Below are 24419 nucleotides of genomic sequence, written 5' to 3'. Positions count from 1 at the left end.
CCAAAATATAAAATTTAACACGCATATTATATAGAGATTGAAAATGTGACGTCATTCACGGGTAGAACCGCAAAGGATTCTGGGAACTCGTGGCAAGCGGTAGTAGCGCACGCAGGCTTTCAATTGAAATCAGTCACACAGCGATAAAAAGAAACACAAAAATGTCAAGAAGCTGTTGTATTATTAACTGCAATAGCCGGTCGCATGACAGCCACGGGAAGCCGACGGGTAAAGAGATCGGTTGTTATCGGATTACGTCGTTGAAGAGAAATTGTTCAAGCCATGTTTCTGAAGTAACAAAGACGCGACGGATGGCCTGGATTGCAGCCATTCAAAGATCAAATATAACGTCCCAGAACACTCCAGCTCACAGGTTAGTCTGCTCCAAGCATTTACACGAAGGTCAGTATTTTTTAGTAGTTAATACGTCATTTTCATAACATAATTGGTGATATAGGTTACAAGCAAGTCTGGCGCTGAACAGAAATTGTCGCGCTATGCTCCTGTGTTTATTGTGCATAAATAGTGAATTGTCCTGACACAATATTGTGTTTCGCTTCTGTTATTATGGTACATTAACAAAAACATATACTTTTATTCACAGGATAAAACAGGTTTTTTGTATCACTAATTGTCCAGTACGATTACAGCATACAATATTGTTGTCACTGCTACATTTCTGTGATGGGTACCAGAAATGATTTCCACTACTAATTAATTACCGTTGAGCTCAAAGGTCCTATTAATAAACGGTTAAGGAATGTGTATTTATGACGACGATTTGTGAGACTGGTAAACTTATGATACGTACGATGGTCTTTCGTTCTACACCGTGCATTTCAAGGTCCTGTACCCATCCGTCGGTAAACTGTACCTGGACTTGTTGCAGTGACCTGAAGTTACTAAACTTCACGAGTGTATGCACTCACTCCAAGAACCGTATGATTATAAATATGCATATAAATATGCTACGATGAGATAGCTGACTTCATCTAACTAGCAAATGTTTTCCAGGCTACGTTGGTGATGCAGTTCTTTTTAATGTGTATGATATTTTTGTCATGCGATTTTAAAGCCGGTCCTACAACCGCATCCAAGAATAACATGCAGCGTATCTCAGAACTGTCGGTGAAAATTATTCTTGGAGCTAGGTTTAATTGAGCTGCATTTTAAAGAGGTGCAATTTCACAATTTGTGTATATTTTCTAAGTTCACTATTTTGTCATGTGTTGAGAAAAACACAGATTTTAAAATTACATGGTCTAATATTTACATTTAGCATAACTGCAACATTATTTTTTCGTTTTTTTTTTAAAGACTCGAAAGGACTTGAAATTCAAAGTTTCAGACTTGTGACTTGACTCGGACTTTTACACCAGTGACTTGAGACTCGACTCTGACTTGCCTGACATTACTTGAGACTTGACTTGAGACTTGAGGATAAAGACTTGAAACTTACTTGAGACTTGCAAAACAATGACTTGGTCCCACCTCTGGAGAAAGGTGAGAAACTAAAGTGAAGGTGTTGGGCCAAAACATGCTTCAATCCACCTTGGCATCGACTCTACACGTCTATGAAATGCTATTGGGGAGCTCCACCGTCATTCTTCAGTGTTTTGATACGAGCGCTTCCCAGCTCGCTGGTCCAACGTCTCCTGTATAGCCGCGGTGATGATTCGGATAGTTTTTATCCTCATTAAATCGTTCTGTGACCACTCGTGCTCTATAAATTGGGGCACTGTTATCCTGGAAGAGTTCAATGGCTCGTCATAGGATAATGGCGATCACTCAGAACAACTCTGTTCTGATGTGCAGTGACCTCTGAGGGACACGGGGACCCAAATCATCATGTCCGTAGGGTTATTCAGCGTAATCTCTTCATAAACTGAACTACAGCCTTTACCTGCAGCTGCTGGAAGCACCTGCATACCCATCTGAATCATTTTTAAATTCACAATCTCCAAGAAAGATGCTCGATTTGGCCTTTGAATGAACAAAAAATAGGACAGGACTAGGGATGGGTACTGGTATCCGGTGCCATGATGGCACCGGTTCTGACATAAACGGTAGTAACCATACCGAAAAGCAGCGCACATTTCGGTGCTTTATTTCGGTGCTTTTTTTTCCTGAGCTGTGATACACTTTAGATTCTAGCCAATCATTTTATGTTTCCGAGGATAGTAGGCGGGTCCAGGTACGTACGTTCTTTTAGAGCAGAGCTACAGATTAAAAATGCCCAAGGCAAAGCGGTCAAAAGTCTGGCTGTACTTCACAGCAAAAGATGCAAACTCAGCAGCCTGCAACAAGTGCTTTAAGCTGATACTGTGATACTGTCAAAGGAAGTAACACCTCAAATCTGATGAAACACCTGGCGACGCATAGCGTTCTTTTTAAAGCCGAGAAATGCGCCGTATGATAGCTTGCTGCGAGACCTCACACCGAGCACATCTACTGCGGGTGGGTTGCCTGTTATCGGACCCGGAGTTAGCAACATCCCCCAAAAACCCGAAGAATAGAGTCCTGGCCCCTAGCCCTGCCAGTGTAGCAGAAATGATGACGGATGATGATGCAGCAGCAGCCGTTCTTCTCTGCGTGAGTAGCTTAATGTTGTTCGTGTGTAATTTACGTTGAGTAGGCTCACCACGTTATTACATTAATGCATGTAAGGTGAACTAGCAAACATCATCATAGCTACATGCGGCTGTCTTCTTGTTTGATGGCAGATACTCGCTTCACCCTGGCCAAAAAGGCTAAAATGACCAAAGAAAAAGTGGAAAACAGTTAAACATGAGAGGTTTTTGGACAAAGTTTGTGTTTTTTCCATTGTTTAAGCACTGCTTCCAGCCAAGAGTGATACCATATATGCCCCATAGCTGCAGAAAAGGCTAACATTGTTATCTTTTTACAAAAAAAACAGCTGAACATGAGAGGTTTTTGGACCAATTTTGTGTTCTCCATTCTTTAAGCACCGGTTTGAGCACCGTTTAAGCACCGGCACCATTTCAAAAGTACCGGTTTGGCACCGGTATCGGATAAAACCGAAACGATACCCATCCCTAGACAGGACAATAGGGAACAGTGAGATGATGATAAAATCCAAGCAATACCAGCGCTGGGTTAGAACAAGGCTCAGGTTCTGGTAAAGTTAACCCAATAAAGCAGAAAGTACCAGAAAGTTTAAGGTCTCCATTAACAAAAACTAAAAGTGTTTCAAGCACTATTAGTGCATTAATGATATAATATTTTATTAGACTGCCATTAATATGAAAAGCCTGATAAGCAATTTCCTTAAAGTTTTTTTTAATTGAACCACCTCTGACTTCATGTGCCCATCCTCCTCCCTCTCCCATCGAAGTGAGCACCCCTGCCGTTAATTGCCATATTATCCTGGCTCTTCATGTCCAAATTTCAAGAGTTAGTTAAAAATAGCGATAGGAAACAAACATGTGAGGCTGTCGGTCGACAAAGACAGAATCTGGCGCAGTACTTGGTGAACCGATAAATTTGGCGTTAACTGGGGATGAAAGCCACATGAGTCTGAATGACTTTGACGAGATGGAGTAAAACGAGATTTGATGTTTTCAGAATAAAGGACAAAAAAAACCACACCAAGGACACGTTTGGATTTTGTCTTTGAAACACAGAACAGACTAATTGTCTGTTAATATCTGAGGAGTATCTATTCATAGACAAGACACACACACACACACACACACAACCACTTGATGACAGATGGAAAGAAATTAGAGGCAAAGTAGCATTAATATTCCATCTCTTAATAACAACCAAAGCCCTTCCCCCACCTCTGGCACCAAACACACACACACACACACACACACACACACACACACACACACACACACACACACACACACTAACCAACAGCGCCATCCTGGAGAGCATTTTATCTCAAACTGGATAAAGTCTCTGAGTTTACCAGCTCTCATCCTCCACCTTCTTCCTCATTTTATTCCCTCCCTGTTGCCCCGGTACCCCAACCCCCTCCCCCGTCTACTACCTGGTCTCCACCCTCTCTGCTGGACCCCTGAGTCTGAATACCCCCACCCACCACCCAGCCCCATTGCCCTCTAGCCCTGGAGCCTCACAGAAAAGTAGAGAGCAATCCCTTGGTGGGTCAGCCAGATTAAACTGCTACTGTAATCCGCTTGGCTTTCACCTCCTTGTCCTGAGCTGAAGAGTGCGATGGATGGATGGATGGATGGATGGATGGATGGATGGATGGATGGATGGATGAAAGAAAAATGTGGAGGGGAAATCTAAGACGTAAAAGAAGGGGAGGGCTGGGTTGGGCTGGGGGGGAAGCAGCTAAATGACAACAAGGGCACGGAGAGGGAAAAACAAGGAGCAGAAGAAAGAGAGAAAATGGGAAAAAGAGAGGAAGGCAGAGAGAGGGGCTGTGCAAGGCTGAATTAAAGGACTATGAAAAGGAAGAAGCGAATAATGAATCTCATAAAGGAAAGATATTAAGGACGAATGAGAGTCAAATAAACTGTGCTGTGAGAGGGGCCGATGAAGGACAGTGGGGTAATCCTTGTGGCGGAGCAAATAAAACGAAGCAAACGGGAAACCGCGCCGAAGTACGCCCTCGTGATGGTGTAATGATGAAATTTGTTTTGTGTAAAATTTGTAGGAAATGACACAGTTCCCCTCGTGGCCAATTAAGACCAAATCCTTCCCGTCGTTTTTTCTCTCTGACCCGGAGTGGTTGCGCCCCCGCGTTCCAGCCAAACACTGTAATAATGAAAATGTGGGAGTCGTGTGGTAAAACGTGCCATCGCTTCACGTTCGGTTCAGATCTCATCACAAGTCAAACAAGCAGGACAAAATGAGCCTGTGAGGTTGGGAGGGTTGCGTTGGTGACTTGTAAAAGATTCATCAATGACGCCAATTCATCAGTCGGCATATCGACAAAACACCGTGGCTCCTTATGTTAACTCCTTCTTCTAGATGCACGAGATGCAGCGGCCATTTTTTAAAAATGCATTTGGATTTCAACCCTGCAACACAAATATTAAAATATAATAGAATATTCTCAGCCAGTCAGGAGCAAAGAAAACACTGATTTATAATTACCGTACACACCGATGAATATGAATAACTTAGTAAGTTAAAAGCTGTATACGTTTGGATGTTGGGTCCAAAAACAAAGCATTCAGCCATCTTTTTCTCTTTCAAACCACTGAGGGCAGAGTTAAAGGAGGACCAGAAAATACAAGAACAACTGCAATGAGTAATCTGAAACACTGATGATCATCTCAATGAGCATCTCAGCCCTGTTAATCAAGTTAAACCACAATTATAACTCCGATGCAAATAAGATAAACAAGTCAATTTGTGTACATGACAGTTTCAATAATGAGCGCAGTGCCAGCCTCCAGCTAGAGTCCAATTCCACGTAAATGCAGTTGATCTCAAGACGCAAGGGTAAAGCTTGAATGCAAACGCAGTCCGGACTTCAGCCTGAATGTACAAAAAAAAAAAAAAAAAAAAAAGATTAGAAGGACTTGATTCTTACACTTTATATTTTATAGTAATGTGCTTTTTGGGGAAATGCTCGGCCACAACACTAAAAACTCAGTGGGGTGAGTAACGTGGACGATCTCTGTACAATAAAACATCCGTCTGGATGTCACTTCTGTATGTACCACCACAAAAACACCGAAAGAAACATCAGAAAAACATCACAGATCTTCAAAACCAACAACTCCCCGACTGGTTATCGACCCATTCAACCTACCAAAATGATTCACTGGCAGATAACCAGGTAACCCAAGACACACCCACAGATCCTGATGAATCCCTTGAAGGGCTGAGAGGGATGTACAGAATATTTGTCAGGAGGTTTTTACCAAGCAGTTTAACAAAATCAGTCACTCTGACATTTGCTCACATCCCAGAAATCAAGACAAGCTCTGTACTCTTCAGGTGACTGAATTTATGTTTAAATTCCGTCACCTGCTACCAGGTACCCTACCACCTGGCTCTGAATCGCGCCACACCGAGCTCCTCCGAGGAGACATTCACCGTTACTGTCTTGTGTGTGTGGGATTGTGTCCGCTGAGTATACGGTTAAAGTGTAGAAAAGAAATAGAGTTAACAGGTATTCCTGTCCCACGCACCCCAACTCTCCCCCCAGTTAATGACCCCAGAGAGGGAGGGAACAAGGGAGACGGGGAGAAAGAGAGGGAGAGGCAGGAAGAGGGAGGATATCCTGCGAGGAAAGGCTGTGATATATGAGCAGGCCACTTCAAACAAGCAGAGGGGAGGGGGACACTCCTTCTCCAATAAAACCAGGGGAGGTAGAAGGAGAAGAAAAGAGGCAGACAGAAAGACAAGAGATTTAAAGAGAGGGGTACAGTAGTAAAGAGTTGGAGGGAAGTCGTGCCAGATGAGCCTGAGTGGAAAGACGTGAATGAGGGTGGGGATGCCCCAGCAATAAAAGCACAATTAAACCCTAAAAAGGAGCCATAAAGCTAAAGATTCTTTAATGTTGGAATGAGGCCTGGGAGAATGACAAAGCAGCCTCCTGGCTAGTGATTTACATGCATTAGGATTAGTTTAGTTACTGCAGGTCAGTGTAGTATTAATGTATATTAGGTACTATTCAAAAATCCAGCAAACATGGGGGATTTAAACCGCCGTAGCTGGGAAAATGTTTGAGAAAGGCTTTTAGAATGACATAGTATGTTACCAAAAAGTTTACTTTGAAGGTTTTTCTACTTATTCTAAAAGAAATTACACAAGTCACACACATGTAAATAAACTTGGACACACACACACACACATACAACATGTCATACAGCAGGTGATTAATGAATTCAGGAAGGGGCTCTCGGGAAGAGGAAGTCCAGTCTGGGTCAGGCTTCATCTACACATCCATCCATGGGCACCATCTGCATGCACTCAGAGATCACACTCTCTGAAGCCCCTCATAACCCTCCCCCCAAACACACACACGGTCTCATACTCATTTCAACATGTGAAAGTGCTCCTCTCGTGCCGTTTACCGCCTAATGTCTTTCCCGTGACGTCGGAAAGCAGCGGCGTGAGAAAGAGAGGCGGAGGGGGAGGGGCAGCGTCAAGGTGAGCCGAGCGAGTCGGGCACGCTGGCAAGGAGAGCTCGCCACAGTTTGAGGCTCGGCGTGCCATTGTGGGCCAGCGTGAGGCTGTTTTTGACAGCAGCCATTATGGCAAATAATTGAACCGCAAATGAAGACAAATTATATGATTGCGGAGCACGTCCCAGCAGTCAATCCACTATCTAGGTGGTTCCCATTCAAAGCCATTGATCAGCTTTATAACCTAAGTAGCTGGCCAGGAAACTAAATGGTGGCGATCAATGCTATTTAACAGATTATTGACTGCTGACTGGTTGCCTGGGATCAAAACAGAGAGGAGGGGGTGAAAAAATAAGTAAATAGAGGAACGGAATGAAAACACATGAAATTGGAATCGGTTCCTTTGCTTCAGTGATGATAAATGGGAAAGAAAAATACTGAGACAGCAGAGAGAGGGGAGCAGGAGCGAGGTCGCTCTTTTGGTGTGTGTGGCTGAATGTGCATGATCATGTGCATTTAATGAAGAAAGCAAGTAAAGAAGCCAGAAAAAAAGGAAATAAGAAAGAACGCCCAGTCTGCATACTGTCGCTCTTTAAAGGTGGTCTCAAGCATCATTTGTGGTTGGAGGTGGCCCGCGTTCACGAGTCTGGCATTTCCCATGACGGCTGCAAACCCGAAAACTCGTGCTCGAGGAGAAACCGGCTACGAAAGGAGAAACCTGCCCGAAAATCAGCCGGCACTTTCTACTCGTCTTTGTTCAGCTGATCCTTGATGGAGCTTTCAAGCGGTGCAGACGTACCGCAATTACATCCTTTTGACCGCGCGCTCCTTCACGTGTTTCCACTGTCTCCGTTTACGGTACGTGAGCCAGACTCGAGCCGGCGCTCGGCTTATCGGGCCTCTGGCTGGTGAGACAGCTTCACGTCTCTGTCGGCGTAAAGTGGCTTCAGCCAAAGCCGAGAGAGAAGCTGAGCAGGGGAAACCTGCACCTACATCTATGTGTGGGGGTAAGGACGTCCGACAGCCCCAAATCACTGTACTGTTTAATACACACAGCAGTGTGTTACCATGGTGACTGGGCCCAGCTCTGGGGCCTGACTCATATTTGTGTGTATGTGTGTGTCGTGTGCACTGTACTGCCTGCACTGGAGGATATACAGGCATGTAAATCTGACTGAACCTCAGGTTTGGCTCGGCTTTATTTGTGATTGTCGTCCAACACTTTCATCTTTGCAACATTTCCTGCAATTTACTTGAAAATAAAAAACAGACTTGAGCTGCGAAGGGAGGAAAATAATTTTTTTTTTTTTTTTAAAGAAGCCAAAAAGTGTCCGAGCCTCAGTGAATCACTGTCTGCGTGCGAGTGTGGATGCAGACTTAAATATGGCTTCAGCAGTGGATATAGTGTGTGTGTGTGTGTGTGTGTGTCTCCCAGCTTGCTTCTGCTTGTGCATGTGTGTGTGCCTTTGTGCGTACTCACTCCCCTTGCCTTTTCTCAGTTCAGCAGAACCTCATTAATTCAGCAGGAATGGAAATCATTTCTGCATGGAGTGCACAGGAGACAGAAAGAGATGGAGAGGAAGACGCATGGAAGGGTGGGGTGGTGGGGTGGCGGGCCACAATGAACACTCACATTTCTTCATTTTTCTTTGCTGAAAATCATCCAGTTTCGGGAAATCATTTCCAGATTAATAGCATAATAAATTAATGGTATTACTCATGACGAGAATCCAACATTTACAGTATTTTAATACTATCTAATCGCAATTAAATGACGCTCTGATTTACTCATTTGTTCATAACAACTCCTGGGAAATAACACTTATGTCTAATCTCTGCCTTTATGTATTTAGATTTAAATCTCATAAGATTTATACAGTGTGTCAGACTGGACAAACAACCAAATATAGCAAATGTCCAGATGGATACATTAATAAAAAGGTAATCTTCCTTATGTAGCAACAGATCAGAGCAGAGCCTCCTCCATCCCTCCCTCTCTCCATCCTGCAGCCCGCCACCAGACAATATGGAACAGACAGTAATCTGGCCATGCACTGAGGAGATTACAGCATCCACAGAGCAGTTCAGCACAGAAGAGAGCAACTCTGGCGACGGTCCACGCCGTGAGGACACGAAGCAGGAATCCACAGTATAGTTTATCCAAGCAAACTGAAGTGGCCCAGCTATTCAAAGAAACTCCTCTCTCTTTCTCCCTCACGCTCACAAGGCAGTGGCTGGTCCCACACACTCCTTCAATGAAAGCTGACCTTTTCAGTGTGCAACAGAGTGCAGTGCAGTGGATCTCTGGCCCAAATGTCACTTTTTACACTAAAGATCTGATGTGGTGTAAAGAAAAAGAAACGAGAAAGAGCAGAGAGGACGCACACGAGGAGTAACACGTGTGCGCTTCCCTGTGCAACTCTTGGTCTTTTCACAAGCACGCGTGGCTCCGTGAGCACGAGCTAAAGCTCGAACAGGTCCGAGCATCCAGTCAATAGTGAAACAGATGTGCTGCCCTATTTATCCACTGAACTTAATCATGGGAGATATAAATAACTGATCTGAAGGCTTAGATCCAGACAGCTCAACGGAGGTTGGAAGTTCACACGTCGCTGTTGTTGCTAAGTACACGATGTGGATTTTTGGATTTTCCGGCTCTCTCGGAAGAATTAACCCCAAACGGCAGCAGGGGCAGGGTTTGCTCTGATTTCAGGGGAACAACATCAAACATATGCCCAAACAGACACACTAATAATAATGGTCTATGTTTACTATAAAAATTGCAGACATTTTCTAATAACAAACTCCTTATGTTTTCCTGCTGGAGACAGTCAGTTCTTTCTGAAAGGGACTCTATGCCACAAATAAGCACTTTTAGGTCCTCTTTTTTTAAGGCTACCTTTAAACCAGCTCTCGTCTGATTGGCTGCCCCTCGTAAAACAGGGAACTGAACAGCAGGTGAGTGTCTGCAGTGACATCCAGAGCCATGCGGCTGAGATGATTACCAAGGGAACTCTGCTCTTTCTGACATCACACAGAGCCAAGCCTGTATAGGCTCTGTACGATAACTGTAGATATATTTCAGGAAATATGGAAAAAAACAAAAAAAACAAAACGCATAACAGATTATTTAAACTAACAAACAGTTAACAGATAAATACGTCACAAAAAAAACAGCCTCACAGTGCAGCAAAGACGGCCTCTGTCCTTAAACCCAAACGCCGCTGAGCTTCTTCAGTGTGTCGCTGTTAAGCAGCCAAAGCTGTTTTTAGAAGTGGAATCGCAGTGACATCGCTACGTAAAAGAGTGAGGTGGAGCAAGTACTACAACATTCGACTCAAGGTTTTATCTTTTTTTCCACCTTTGTTTGCAGTTATGAATGAAAAGAAATCGCGGGAGTATTTCAAGATCTGCCCACCACCCAAAAAAGGACTCTGAAATAGTCCCCGTGAATATTAACTCATTACAACTAATTTAGAGGTTTCCATTAGCCATGACAGGTTATTATTAGATGCATAACTCATAGGTACATGGATACAAATCAAACTTTCTACCTGTATTTAATGAAGGAGGCCAATCTTAAAATAGTATTGTTCGATAGCTAACGCTGTAGTTGCTTGGGAAAGCTACTTTTCTCTTCTTTAAACGAAGTAAGAGTGGCTGATGAAGGAACTGAAGAGAAGAAGCAGACAGAAAGCAAGAGCTCTGAGCTCAAATGAGAACCAGAAAAGGAAGACGCCGAATTAAAAGAAAAGACTTGACCTTATAAAATGGCCACAAACGGAAAACATGCTGACTTCAAACTGTGTAATCTCAACAAGGTGTCGCTCTCTCTGCACATGCATGCTGTTCTTAAAGCGACTTACCGCCCTATAATAATGATAAATATATCATATTTCCTTCGGAAAAAAGGAAAAGTTTAGTTGTTGAGTGTAGCTGAAATTAAACTGACTGTAACTGATGCACAAAGTCTTGCAGGAACAAGAAAAAAGCACATTGGATGTATTTAGAGTTGTGCATATTTTGAGACATTTTCACACGTGCAGCGCCGAATTTTGAGACTTTACCCAGCAGAGTGGACATTAAGTGTTTGGTTGTTTGTTTTTTTAAATTTGCCAGCTCTCTGCTAGAAAGTCTTGCTAACGTCCAGGCGAGCCGATGTGAGAATATTCCCGGTAATTGTGAATTCACAGCGAACGACTCGATTTCCCAGACATTGTCCAAAGTTCATGTGTGAAAACAGCGACAGAAATGCAAAAGTGTTTGAGACCTAAGAATGAACAGCAAACATGCACGGGCTGAAATCGACACATTTTTAATTTTAATAATTAGGAGGGCTATTATTTATCTGGCATCTAATAAAACTGCTGCGGTGCAGTTTATCCGAAGACCGGGACGTCCCCATCCACTGTTTTTAACCTAACATATTTACGTACTTTAAGGTTAAAACAGGTAAACAAATATATATATGCATATCTATGAAATAGGCAGATTGATTTATAGCACTAAATCTGAAAAGTTACAAGAGAAGAGGAGTTGTATCATAAAAGCAGACTAATAAAAAGAAGGAGCAGCTTACTGTTGCATTAGTAAAGGTGTACTGAGACAGAGAGAGGGAGGAGGGAACAGATGAAGGTGTAGTAATAAAAAGGGGGAGGGCTGAGGTTATAATGGTGGAGCGAGTGGAGAGCTGAAGGAGCCAGGTGTGGCAGCAGCCACAGAGGTAATCAGTGGGCCAATGGGGAGTCATTCCACTCAGAGCGAACTGGCTGCCGAAGTACCTGGAATAAAAATAATCATTACACCGCATTAAAGTCACTGTCTGTAAATATACCCCGAGCAGCAGTAAAGCATGCCTGCCACGGCTCCTGCTATCAGGACACCTTAACGTGCGCACACGTGAATTTCTAAACGCAAACAACATAAATGCAAATACTTCAGAGGATGTGAAGTCGTCTCTCTGCACAAATGGCGTAAAAAAGAAAAAAAAATCAGCCCCCCTGCTGATTCTGCAACATTCATCCCGTCATTACCAAGACGAGCTTTTAACAGAAGCAAACTGTTCTCCAAACATAACTCAACCAACTCAAAGCACATTCATTATCCCCCCCCCTATAACTTATAAGTGTTATTTTAGCAACAGAAACCCCAACAGAGGCTTGAATTGGATCTCTCTCACACATTTATTCCGCCTCTCAGTATTGCTGCCTTTGGAAAATGGGGATTAAGTCTGCATTTGGGAGAATTTAAATTGCAAATAAGGCTTTGTAATTGTTTTAGTCTTTAATCCTAGCAGGGAGGGCCTCACTGTAATGCAAAGTTGAGACAGGCGAACATCTCAGGCATTCATCTGAGGAAGGTCTGTGTTTGTGTCACCCCTCGCTTCAATGAGACTTAATAAGAAGGGCGTCCAATCGGCATCACGCGCTCGCACACACACAGCCATGAACACGTGCATGCACTCACCAGAACGCGCGCACAAACACATGCACACATACACACCAACCAATGGGCTTAGGGCCGCCAGTTTATTTTGGTTGTGAGTTTGGGTGCCCAGCTGGTACTTGAGACTGGTGGACTGGCAGAGCAGTAGGAGACAGCAGACACACACACACACACAGTTCCAGGGACGCACTGTGCCAAGCTGCAATGTCTGCCAGTTACAAGCCTGCCCACTGCTACAAAGAGAGGCAGAGGAGAAAGGGCAGGATAGACTGTGTCTGTGTGTGCATGTGTGTGAGTGTGCATGCACGAGAGAGAAGAGCGATGTGAGAGTGGACAAAGATATGAAAAAGAAAACAAAAAGCCGAGGAGCATCTTTTAGAGAAATTACGGTGTTTGAAAGGATAAGGCTCAAAGTGTCTGAGAGGAAAAAAGACTAACATGAGGGAGGAAGTGAAAAGACTTCCTCTGAAAGTTGCCACAAACTGTTAGTTTCTCAAAGCAATTTAAAGCTGCCGCTCCAAATTTGCAATGTTTGAATTAACCAGATCATATCATGGATGAACAGGTGAGTGCTAGTCACTGAGAAAAACTCAGGTTATGTAAAAGTTAAGCTGGTTTCTAACTTAGTTTTCATGGGATGCAGTTGGCTGTCAGTGGGAACAACCATAAATAATCATGGGAGGAAGCTCAGTATTCCATAGAAACCACGTGTGGCAGGAACGACGTGCCCACTTCCAGGTTCAGGAAGGTTTTTGTGCTAAACACAGACTGTCTGGCCACCACAATTCAGGTGAGTGATGATCTCTATTCAGGCATAAACTGAACATGATTCAGGACAGTAAAGGATGGCACGCTTTAAAGAAAAGACGCAAGGCTATGAGAGGAAGAGAAACTGACTTCTGAAAGCAGACCTGCCCTTGATACCGCTTCATTCAATCTCCATATCTTATGAAAGATATCTCTATTGATCCCTTGCATAACCTGGGTTGCTTTCTTTATGTGCAATTGCTGTTATGCACACACCGCATGCGGTCTATCTTGACCTGAAATATTTAATGCTGCTCATTAGAGCAGGGCGATATGGCCAAAAATATTTATCACGATATATATTTGAAAATTTGCGATAACGATATAACCGACGATATAATTGATGCGAGACAAAATACAACTCCACAACATTACTAGCGCAAAAAGACAACCTTCCATTTATTTTCACTTAAACAAGAAGCTGGTTTTTATGTACATTAAAGCTTTATAAAAATGTAACAGTGCAAATGCAAATTCCTTGCTGAAAGTTTAACCAAAAGGCATTTCCAGTAGAAATGGGCTGACATATCCTGAGCATAACCATGTATAATATCCACTGAAGTTAAAAAGAGGTGCTTTGCAACATTAAACTGCAGTGTGCAGTATGTATTTTTCGGACCATAAGGTGCACGGGATTATAAGGCACATTAAGCGAAACAAAGCAGTCAGATAAATCAAACTTTATTAAACTCATTCTTCTTGCTTCCTCCACTTCTGTACCATTGATTCATTAATGTTGAATTCTCTGGCAGCTGCTCTATTCCCATGTTGTTGCAGTCTATTAATGACTAACCTCATATTGTGGATGGATTATCTCAGTTGTTCTCCTGACTGAAGTTTGGTCCGTTTACAACATCCTGCCATGCGATTGCATTTGTCTCTAACCATGAAGAACCTTCACGTTAACTTTTATAAGTGGAAAAGTGTTAGTGTTCGTCCTCCAGCTTCACTGTTTATGTTATGCTAACATAGCTGTGTCGCTAGCGATCACGTAGCACATCATTATATACCAGCTAGCCCAACTTCAGTAACCCTACAAACGTCACTGCTGTTTAGTTTCCTGTCTTCATTTATGTTGGAAGTGATAGCAGAGCTGTACGTTTGATTTTTTTCAGAAATCTCTCAGTCAGAACATGCAATATCATGCTTAGGTAACTAGCGAAACTAGCGAGCTAACTTCCGCTAGCTTCCTGCTAACGTCTAACTCCGTTAAATGTAATAACTTTAGTTTTCATGGATGCCTGGAAGTTAAACTTCATAGTTACACCTGGTAAAGCAGCAATGCTGATCGTTTTATTAAAGATGAAAGAATTTAGACAGTTTTTAACTCTAAGTGATGCTGCAGTGTTGTTTGACCTGAAGAATACGGAGTTTAGGACCCAGATTACTCCCAGATTTAAGAGCATCTTAGTCCGACAAATATGACAATAACAACGGCCGCTTGCATGTTCTGCAAAAAAATGTGCTTTGTCGTGTATCTGACGGACAAACACCAAACCAGTTCCACATCACGGAAGTTGCACCATTTTTACAAACCAATTCTGGTTCATCTGTTTCACTCAACAATCGGCCATGTGCGTATGAAAACAAAGGCACTGCGCATGCGCGTTTTACTCCCATTCTATCGCGATATTTCATTTTCCTATCGTTGCCTAACATTATACCGGTATTACCGTGAACGGTATAATATGGCCCAGCCCTACTGCTCATTTAATCTATTATCTTACTGATTTTTGTGTCCTCACACACTTAAACACAACCTCCCAGTTCAGTGCGTCTCTTATTTGCACAGTTTGACAAACTTGTGACGACGTCATCAGAAGCGATCGTCTCAGGAAGCCCTGACCTGCATGGGAGGTTCTCCCGTGCCTTCCAGGTTATAAACGCTGGCCCGTCCTCCGTCAACCTATTTGAAATGTTTGTCAAAACCTTTGAGTCAGTTCATGACACGCTAAATTTCTCAAAGGATAGCAAATGTGTACTTGTGGACCTGAACAGAAGGAAACAATGACGGTCGACTTTAAAATCAGACTCTTGTCACTGATGAAAGCTGACTTAATTATGAATCTTGGTTAAAAGAAGGAAACGGCTTCTCGATTCGCAGTTAAACCAACGGGACCGTATGCTTAAACATGGCTTTCACTCGTATCTGCCTGACAATCCTTGCAACCGCCGTCAACGTTTTAGACCTAATGAGGAGCGGCAGTAATGGAGCGCTCCGAGCTTTTCTCTGGGAGGAGAGAACGGGGGAGCGCCACAGCTGGGAAAGCTGACTGGAGACCAGCAGAGTCGTTTCACTTTGAAGAAATTTACTCAGAGAAACAGTAAAATCGACAGTAACCACACACTCGTCTAAGCTTCTACCAGGTTGTTCTGCCCTCTCCTCTGAGACTTGGGACACAAAGTTATAAAAACACAGAGTCAGAGCAGCCTGCCAAAGGAAAGTTCAAAGTAAGCTGAAACAAAGACAGCAGAAGCATCATAATTGCAGTAATTTATGCCGTTCCGAGCCGGACAGTGTGTTTTTACACAATGGATAAATGGATGTGGTTTGGAAGTCGCCGGTGTCAGGGAGCTTCAAAGATGGTGAGAAAGAGGGGAGGGAGTGAATGTGTGCTTGTGTGCGTGCGGGCAGGCTTGCGTGATGCAGGCTTGCCAAGAGAAGCATCGCAGGCACCCCCAGCACGGAAGGTCGCCCTCAAACTTCCAGCCCCCTGACAAATTGCTCACTTCAATTCTCCACAGTAAACTGGTTACAGTCGAGGGCAAACAAGTGATGAATGCTGCTTTTTTTAATTATTGAGCCATAATTTGTTTCCTGAAAATGACTAAACTGAAAGAGAATTGGCAGCGTTCACCCGCTAGTTTCATTGGGAGAGATAAACAAATGCCCCAAGGAGTTTTCACTATTCCCCTGAATGTAGTATTCATTTAAAGCATTCGTTTAAATTTTATGGATGATGATGTTGCAACTAAGAGGGTATTCATGGGTAACTGGGTTAGGGAAATTAAATGGGACTGGGTTGGAAATCTGCATGCAAGGAGGGAAAGTATAAGCTGCAGGGCCTGGCTTCTACAATAACTTTGCGCGGGCAGATTGATGGCATTTACGCTGCTCTGGCTAGTGGGACGCAAAGCATAGCTAGTACCAAAACTCAGATAAACTGCAAAACATGCAGACTTCAAAAAGAGTCCCTAGTGCCTTCGCACACCTCATTCTCCCTGCACAGAAACATCCCCTCCCCGTCTCTGTCCCCGGATGGTCGTCTGCATCCGTCCATGTCCCGGTCTGTCCCTGTCAAACACAGATCCAGCGGCTCGTGCTTACATAGCTGAGATCAAATGCTAAACTGCAGCTCGGTTTAAGCTTGCCCAGAATGAACCTGCAAGGAAGGGAATCATAAGCAACATTTGATCTTCTGCTTCTGTCACTTGCAGACCTCCAGCCGAACACGCACGCAGCTTGAGGGCAGCACTTTCAGGCTTTGCTGCCTTCCTCAGATAGCGAAAGGTATACACAGACAGAGGAGCCGACCGGCCTTTTTCATTTAGACTGTAACAACGGTAAACAACGGCACACAAAGACGGCGTCCTCTCGCTCAGCGCCCGTCTGCCTGCAGCCTGCACTCCACGCACTGTTTGATATTAAAAGACGACACGGGCGTGAACAGAGGAGGCGGTGGCGGTGGCAGAAAGGTAGAGAAGACGGGAGACGGACAGGAATGGAGACACAATGCTGTGGCACACCATGGTGTGTAGGCTATATTTAAAGTGAAAACAGCCAGCAGAATCTGTGAGAGGATGATATCGCCGTGCCAACGCAGACTCCAGTCCTCTGCGTTCTCTCTCGCTTTCTGTCCTCATGCCTCCATCCATACCTACTCTGCCTATATTATGGATGTTATTATTATTCCTGCATGTCGTCATGTCGCCCCTGCTTCTCTCCTTCCCCCGAGCAAGGAAGCGGGCACTGCTGGCACCCAGCCAGATTACCCAATCAATCTCCTGTGAGAGGGAGGGAGGGCGGCGAAGGAGAGAGGGGGAGGAATAAGAAAGAGAGCGTGGAACAGAGAGGAAGGCAAAGAAAGCACGGCGGGAGGGGGTTGGAGGATGGCGAAAAAGACCTGAGAGGAACTGAAGCAGGAAAAAAACGGTGCAGGATGAGTAAATTTCATGAAAAAAAAAAAAAAAAGGACGGGGACAAAGAGCGCTTTGACAGGGAAGGAAGGTTTCATGCAGACGTGTGGCATAAAAAAAATGGCAAGTGAGCACCTGGTAACGTAGTGAGTAGCAGTGATGAAAAAAACCACACAAAATCCCACACAGAGTCCAGACAAAGGCTTGGCTATCAACGCTTGTTTACAGAGCGCAGCTCCTCCCATCGTGCCACCTGTTACTGTGGTCGAGCCTAACAAATGTTTAACCCGCTCAAAGAATAGCCAGGCAACAGCCAACACTGCATCTCCATCTATCTACGGTCTGCAAACGGCATGCTGGGAAGAGATCAGATTAGGGCTGCGGCACTCGTTTTCCTGGTTGAAGTGACTCAGTGTAGAGCAGAAGCAAGAAGTTAATTACTCAATCAACCGGTCAACCAACAGAAAATATACTGACAACTGTTTGACTGTCATTAATCTGTTAGTCTTTTAATAAAAGCAAATATGATTTCAGAATGGTGAAACAAGACTGTAAGTAATGTCTCCTTGGTCTCTGAAAAACACTGGCGGGGAATATTTTCTGACTTTTTTGACATCAATCAAGAACGTAATCAGGAAAGAAAAACTGAAAATTAAAAAAAAATTTAAATGGAAGTTTTGCTGATGTAAAGACAGAACGTCAGACTGCATTTTCAAAATGTTAAAATTTTCTGTCGATCAAACAATCAAATATGCAGCTAATGCTCGAGCGCCTTATCATGTTCACGAGGGCTTTCATGACGGTTTTCTTAATGCGCTCTATTTCGGGAAGAGGTGAAACGTTCAAAGCTGAATCCCTGTTTTTGACTCCTCCATCTCAGCCATTATCGTGACAGTTTGCATCAGTAAGCCGAGAGCTGAGAGGAGTCAGTGAAGCACTGCGACGTGAGTGACGCACTTGTGGCACTAAATCTGTGATGCTCTGCAGGCGGTGAACCCGGATTGGCGTGAATCGCAGATGTTTGGGGTTGCGACCTCTGGCTGGGGCAAAGCAAAATGTCTGCAGCAGCGAGGCGAGCGGATCGCTTCCTGAAAGACTGTTTGTTTGAGACTGCAAGTGCATGCACGCGTGTCTGAGATGGAGAAGACAGCGACTCGTTCTCTGTGTGTGTGCGTCCGTCAATATGTATGCTTTCTTCCTCACAAAGCTCGCGTGCTTTAATCATTCATATTGAGTTACTAAAGACGTGCCATGTTCTTATAATCAAACACATTTCCTCAACAAAGTGCTCTTTTGAGGAACATCCAAATTCCAGCAGAAAAGAGGACCATGAGATGCGCGGATCTCTTTTAGGAAATAAACGTGATTAAAGGGCGACGTGAAGAGGAAGGACAGAAACACAATTCCGACAATTAAGACGACAAGAGCGAACACTCAAATTACTTTACAGAGGTACAAGACTTCAGGCTGTTCCAGCTCTTTATGATACGGCATCATCTCGCTTACTTTGAGTGCGTGTATTCATTTGCATGAGAGCGCGTGGGAGTGGGATATGCACACAAGCGCTGCTGCAAGTGGGAGTGTTTACGTGAGAGTGTCTACGATAGCAGATTCGCCATTCAAGGGTGAAAGCAACTAGCTACCCTTCTAGTCAGAGGCCTCCAGTTCTGGGAGGGAGGCCAGGGCTCCAATCCCACCACATTCCCCTGGATTAGCTGTCAACCAGTCCCCAGATCTGGGGATTAGCACATTATATTCCATTATCTTTCCCAAACTGGAGAGTCCACAAAGTCTACATCATTGCTCTCAGAGGGGGCCAGCAGGACAGGGCTGAGTAAGAGGTGCCTTCAAATCGGGCCAAATTGAGCCAAACTGAGCTGAGCCAAACCAAATCTGTAACTAAGACTGTACTCCGGCTCAGCGTTGCCTGGCAACCAAATTAGTTTGCGGAAACAAATAAGCAGATATATAGATATCAATTTTATGGCTCTTTGCTGATATTTTCTCATTGTTATCCGCAGCAAAATGACAGCGTACACCTCTATAGAGGCCAGGCAGACCATAAATTACATGTAAGAAGAAGCATTAATAAAAACAAAAGCAATCCTGGTTTATCTCACACAAGTTCCCCTTCCACCGCTCCTGCTGAGCTGCACACAGAGTGGAGTGCGCGGCTCCCGGGAGCCGTGTTGTTTTTCACTCCGTGATCCGGGCGGACTCGGGGGAGCGAGGGAGCCGTTATCAGCAAGGGGCCTTGATAGAGACTCGATCGGGCCGTCAGTCTGCGGGGACCGAGGAGCCAGAGTTAATCAGAGGCAGACAGACCCCTCGTCACCCTGGGGATTCACGCGCTTCGACCCCGATGCTCTGGCTCTCGCCGTCACGCAGACGCACAAAGACACGTGCGGGAATGGTCACAATAGCACATGTGCTTTCTCGCACCTTGTCGTGCACTGTCAGAGCCTCTGCCACACCCTCTACGCTTTATTAGGACTCCTAATCCAAAACAACTCTGGAACTTTACTTAGCAAAGCATGAATTCAAAGCAGTATAATTTATAGTTTTCTTTTATATTAAGGTAGCACGAGGTCCACGATTACCGACTCAAACTTTCTTTCTTTTTTTTTTCTCAATTACCGACTCAAACTGACGACACATGTTTTTCTTTCCTTTTGACCTTTGGCCTGGATTTTCAAGCACATTCAAGACGATATTTTAACCCAGGTGCAGTCTTTTTGTCCTAAACATCACTAACTAGTTTTGTGGCTATACCAAACCAGTGAGTGAAAGCAAAGGTGAAAAGTGAAAGTATGTAAACATAAGATAAAACGGACAGCTGCTTCTCATAAATATAGTTGTTTCTGCCTCTCAAACACGCCTACCTATGTTGATATAGAGAATTTGCTCTTCATAGCATACACTAAATTAATTGCGGGAGCTATAAATAGCCGCCTGCTTTCCTTGTGTGAACTGATGCCTTTTTGTCTCTTATTTGTATTACAGCCTTTCCTTTTCCTCTCTGCTGTGGTCCTCGCCAAGGCGATAACCTGCGTGACATTTTTGCACTTTTTGCCATTCACGATTACAGATTTGAGACCGTTTCTTTTCCCCACTTCTCAGGTGAGCGTCTGAGTTTTAAATTCTGTGAAATTTGTGCTTCTTTCTTGTGTTTCTTTTAATTGCTGTGTCCAATAACTTGAGGTGCAAACACTGATTTTATATGCCATTGATTAAATATGGAAGTAAGAGGGTACAATCATTTATAAAAGAGGACCCTGCGTAAAATGCAGTTTTTCTACACTTTCTTTTTCGTTGGATTTGTATTCAGATTTCTGCATTTGTGTGCAAACAGTATCCTGCACCTTGTGTCTATCTCAAATCGGAAGGCTGCACTAGTTTTTTTTGAAAGTTGAAAGTGAAACACCTGCACATCGCATGCGAAACCATAAAATGACAAATATTTCTATCTTTAAACTCCTAATCGCAGCAAATCAGCAGTCGCGAGCTGAGAGTTCGCACAGGCTGACCTTGTGAACTTGAGTGAGGTCGAAGATCAAAAACAGAGCGTCTCAGCAGTTTTAAATGCTCATCAAGTTCCCCTTTAGGATGCGTTTATCACTTTACCACAACACCAACAGAGCACCTGCCTCCTCTCTCTACCTATCTTTACTGTATTTTAGTAAAAACAAGCTCAATATACTTCTGAACCTCTGATTCACATCAGCACTTTAACCCCTAAACTGCAGCTTGACTCTATGTTTTGTCTATGCAGTCCAATGCTGAGGAGCAGCAGCAGCGATTCGGATTCTCAGCTAACCAGTTTACGCAAACAAAGACTGAAACACGTTTAAAATATGTCGGCAGGTTGGCAGAATTTCAAGCCAGAGGTTCAGACATATATTGACCAGGGCTGTCAAACCAGAGCCGTTAAATAGCTGACATGCAGGCATCCAGCTGGCCTACCTCTGGAGAAAGGTGTAGGAAATTATATGGCATTTAGATTAATTAGACACAGTTGTCAGATTTAATTAACTACTAGGTTTAATTAACCATGTAATTAATCTTATGGTGGTCCAACACATGCACACACACAGAGACGAGGCGAGGAGACGCACACATCAACTAGTGCCCGCGCAGACATGCATGGTACATGCGCGACAGATGTAATCTGTTCAGCTGACAAGCGCTCGCACTTTTGCCGTCAAACCTCATAAGAGAGTTCAACTGGACGGGTGACAGGCTACGAGTTAAAACGGCCTGAATGAAATGCGGATGGCGAGAACCGTGCCTCTAATCCATTTCAGGTTTAACTTCTGCCCGGGTGGAACGATAATCTCACAGCTGAAGCAGTCTGTCCAGTCAACATTCGCACACCGTGTAATCCTTACTCAAATATACACCACGCGGCATGATGCAAATATTTATCATAGTGTGGACAAGCCAAAAGAGAAAACCCTTGCAGCTAAAGAACAAAAAAACAATTTGAAAAAAGATGACAAAGTGAGGAGGTTAAGCCTGCGTGGTCTGCAGTCACGAGAAAACAGACGCTCGCTTTGTGCTGGCCTGCAGAAAACGTGCACGTTTGATCTACTGGTCTGATCAACTGTGCAGAAGACAGGGGTCACGGGGGGCTCAGGCCCTGACCTTGCAGCACCCGGGCCATCCTCTGCCACAACTATCATAAGCAGCTATTGTGTGCAAATGTGTGTGTAGATGTAATGGTGCGATCAACCAGCTGCTTCATGTGATTTGACCTTTACTGAAGCCACGAGTGGAACGATAAATAGTCAGGCAGTACAGTGACCTTTAACCTCGGCGACAGATTCACTAGAACAGGAAGTGTGGCCACCAGCTGAGCTGCACCGCTGAAGCAGCTGATAGGAAAAATATATGTAATCAGTCATATCGAGTTAAATATTGAACGTTGCCACAAACACCCAATTGGATTTTAAAAATTCAAAGATGGAAGTCTAAGGGCTTTCCCATAAAATATACAAGTGGTGTTCACGGGTGTTGCATTTTTTAAAAGCACGCCATTTCAGACGTCTGGCTCGCAGCGAGCCCCGTCCCCAAACGGAGGCTGCAACCAGGAAGAGCAGACGCGCAGACGGTAAGAAACAAACGTGTCAAAACAAGAACCAGCAGCATTATCTCAAACAGGATAGTCCCTTCTTTCTGATGCACGGTCTGTGTGATCATGGGTGTTCACGAGCATGTGGATGTGTGTGTACTTGTACACGGCGGGAGGGTTGGTTAAGTTCACTCACATAGTCATGGAAAGCCTTGGCCTCGCTGGAATGTTCGCACGTCTCCCTCCGGTCCGGGGCAGCGCAGTACAGATCCCAGAATACACTGTGCACACAGGACAGTAACAGCAGTTAGACACTTTCATCTGTAGGCTACAGACACACCAGGTTCATGGCAAAAAGTGGTTAAAACAGAAGTGTTAACAGAAGCAGAAGAATATCATGTAGATGTTTAAAAAGCAGAGCAGGTATAAAATGATTTCTTGATAGCTCAGTTTGAGACAAACTTTTCAAAAATAGACCAAGAAGCCGTCAACGTCAGTGTGAGTCACGAGCTCCGGTGACAGCACTTTTCAATGTTGTCTCAACAGAACCATCCAAAGAACATAAAACGGCACCGATGAACCGAAACATCAGTGTGATTGGCTGATTCTTGGCCCTGACTGCAGTTTCTAGGAACATGTGTTTTAAAATTAACAACATTATGATATGAACGAGATATTATGTGATCAAAACGCGTCCAACAGAAACGGCAGAGCTGACCTGACAACGTGGTTGACGATGACAACTGTTAGCTGTGACTAACAATTATTTTCAGTATTGATAAATCTGCTGATCAATGTCTCTACTGTCATCAGAATTTTAAAGGCTGACACCTTTAATTTGTTTGTTTTGTTTGACTAGCCGCAGAAAAATAATATTTTGTAGTGAGCGCATCAGATTTGATCATTTTTGCTTTAAAAACCATTTAAAATCTCAGCACTTTTCCAGCTACACACACACACACACAAACACACACATACACCACGGCAGTCTTCTCTTTAGCCTCCACACTATCGCGCAGTCCAGCCAGCAGCTCGGGTCCAAATTACCAGGAAGGACCTCCAAATGTTCCCCTCGGCCCGTCCCGGTGACCTGCAGGTTATTGACCAATCAGCTGTGATTATGTTACTTACTGCCCAATCAGCAGTGTTCATATTAGTTAATTAGACCAATCCAACTCCTTCAGGGCATCGGAGGCCACCAGGTCCCGCTCCAAATGGGCCCTTAATTACTGCACTGAAATAAAGGAGTGCTGCTTCTCCTCGGTGCTGACTTCACGGACAGAATATTAAAAACAAGAAATGCTGAAGTCACGAGAGGATTTTTTTTTTTTTGCCACTTAAAGGTGCAAATAAACTCTAACATGCATTCTTTGTGCTGATGTTAGGAACAGCCGTGACACTTGATGTGACAGACTGCGAAATGGAGCAGAAAATATTAGCTGATCGCCCGTAACTGTCAGAGAGTGGCTCGGCAGCACCCTGTCACATACTGGTCATTTTTCATTGCGCAGGATGCGTGATTTTCATGCTTCTGTGTTATTATCTCTTGAATATAGTTATTACAGAACATTGTTGATCAGCAATCTACACATTCCTTCATTGTCCTTTGATTTTTTTTTTAAATTTTCTTTGCTATTTGAGGGCATCAAGGAAACCAGAGTGCAACGATGGGTGTCCTAAAAATAAAAACGAACAATAAACAATAAATTTGAACCCCGCAGCACGAGGTACCAACCTTTCAAAGCATCTGAACTAAAATAGAAATGTGTTATTAGAGTATTTAAAGATTAAAAGGCAGAGTCGGTGCCCTGAGGCGTTCAGTGCGCGCTGGGGTCCCTTCTAGACGAGGAGGGCACCGAGGAACAGGGCGGGACTGTGCA

At 44.0% G+C, this 24419-nt stretch overlaps 1 protein-coding gene across 2 annotated transcripts in view; it reads right to left on the bottom strand.

Moving 5' to 3' along the window:
• The window catches only part of ssbp4 (single stranded DNA binding protein 4), an 89117-nt gene that overhangs the window by 39869 nt on the left and 24829 nt on the right, over positions 1–24419 (bottom strand). For both annotated transcript variants that reach the window (XM_085398730.1, XM_085398731.1), the window contains exon 4: positions 22736–22820. In XM_085398730.1, coding sequence (XP_085254856.1) covers positions 22736–22820 — 85 coding nt within the window. The remainder of the gene's footprint in view (positions 1–22735; positions 22821–24419) is intronic.

This window comes from Rhamphochromis longiceps, linkage group LG23 (assembly GCF_057381845.1).
Source record: "Rhamphochromis longiceps isolate RC_006_pf linkage group LG23, R_longiceps_female_GT1.1, whole genome shotgun sequence".
Lineage (NCBI taxonomy): Eukaryota > Metazoa > Chordata > Actinopteri > Cichliformes > Cichlidae > Rhamphochromis > Rhamphochromis longiceps.
The sequence above is the reverse complement of the archived record's forward strand: the minus strand, read 5'-3'. Positions and strand labels throughout refer to the sequence as shown.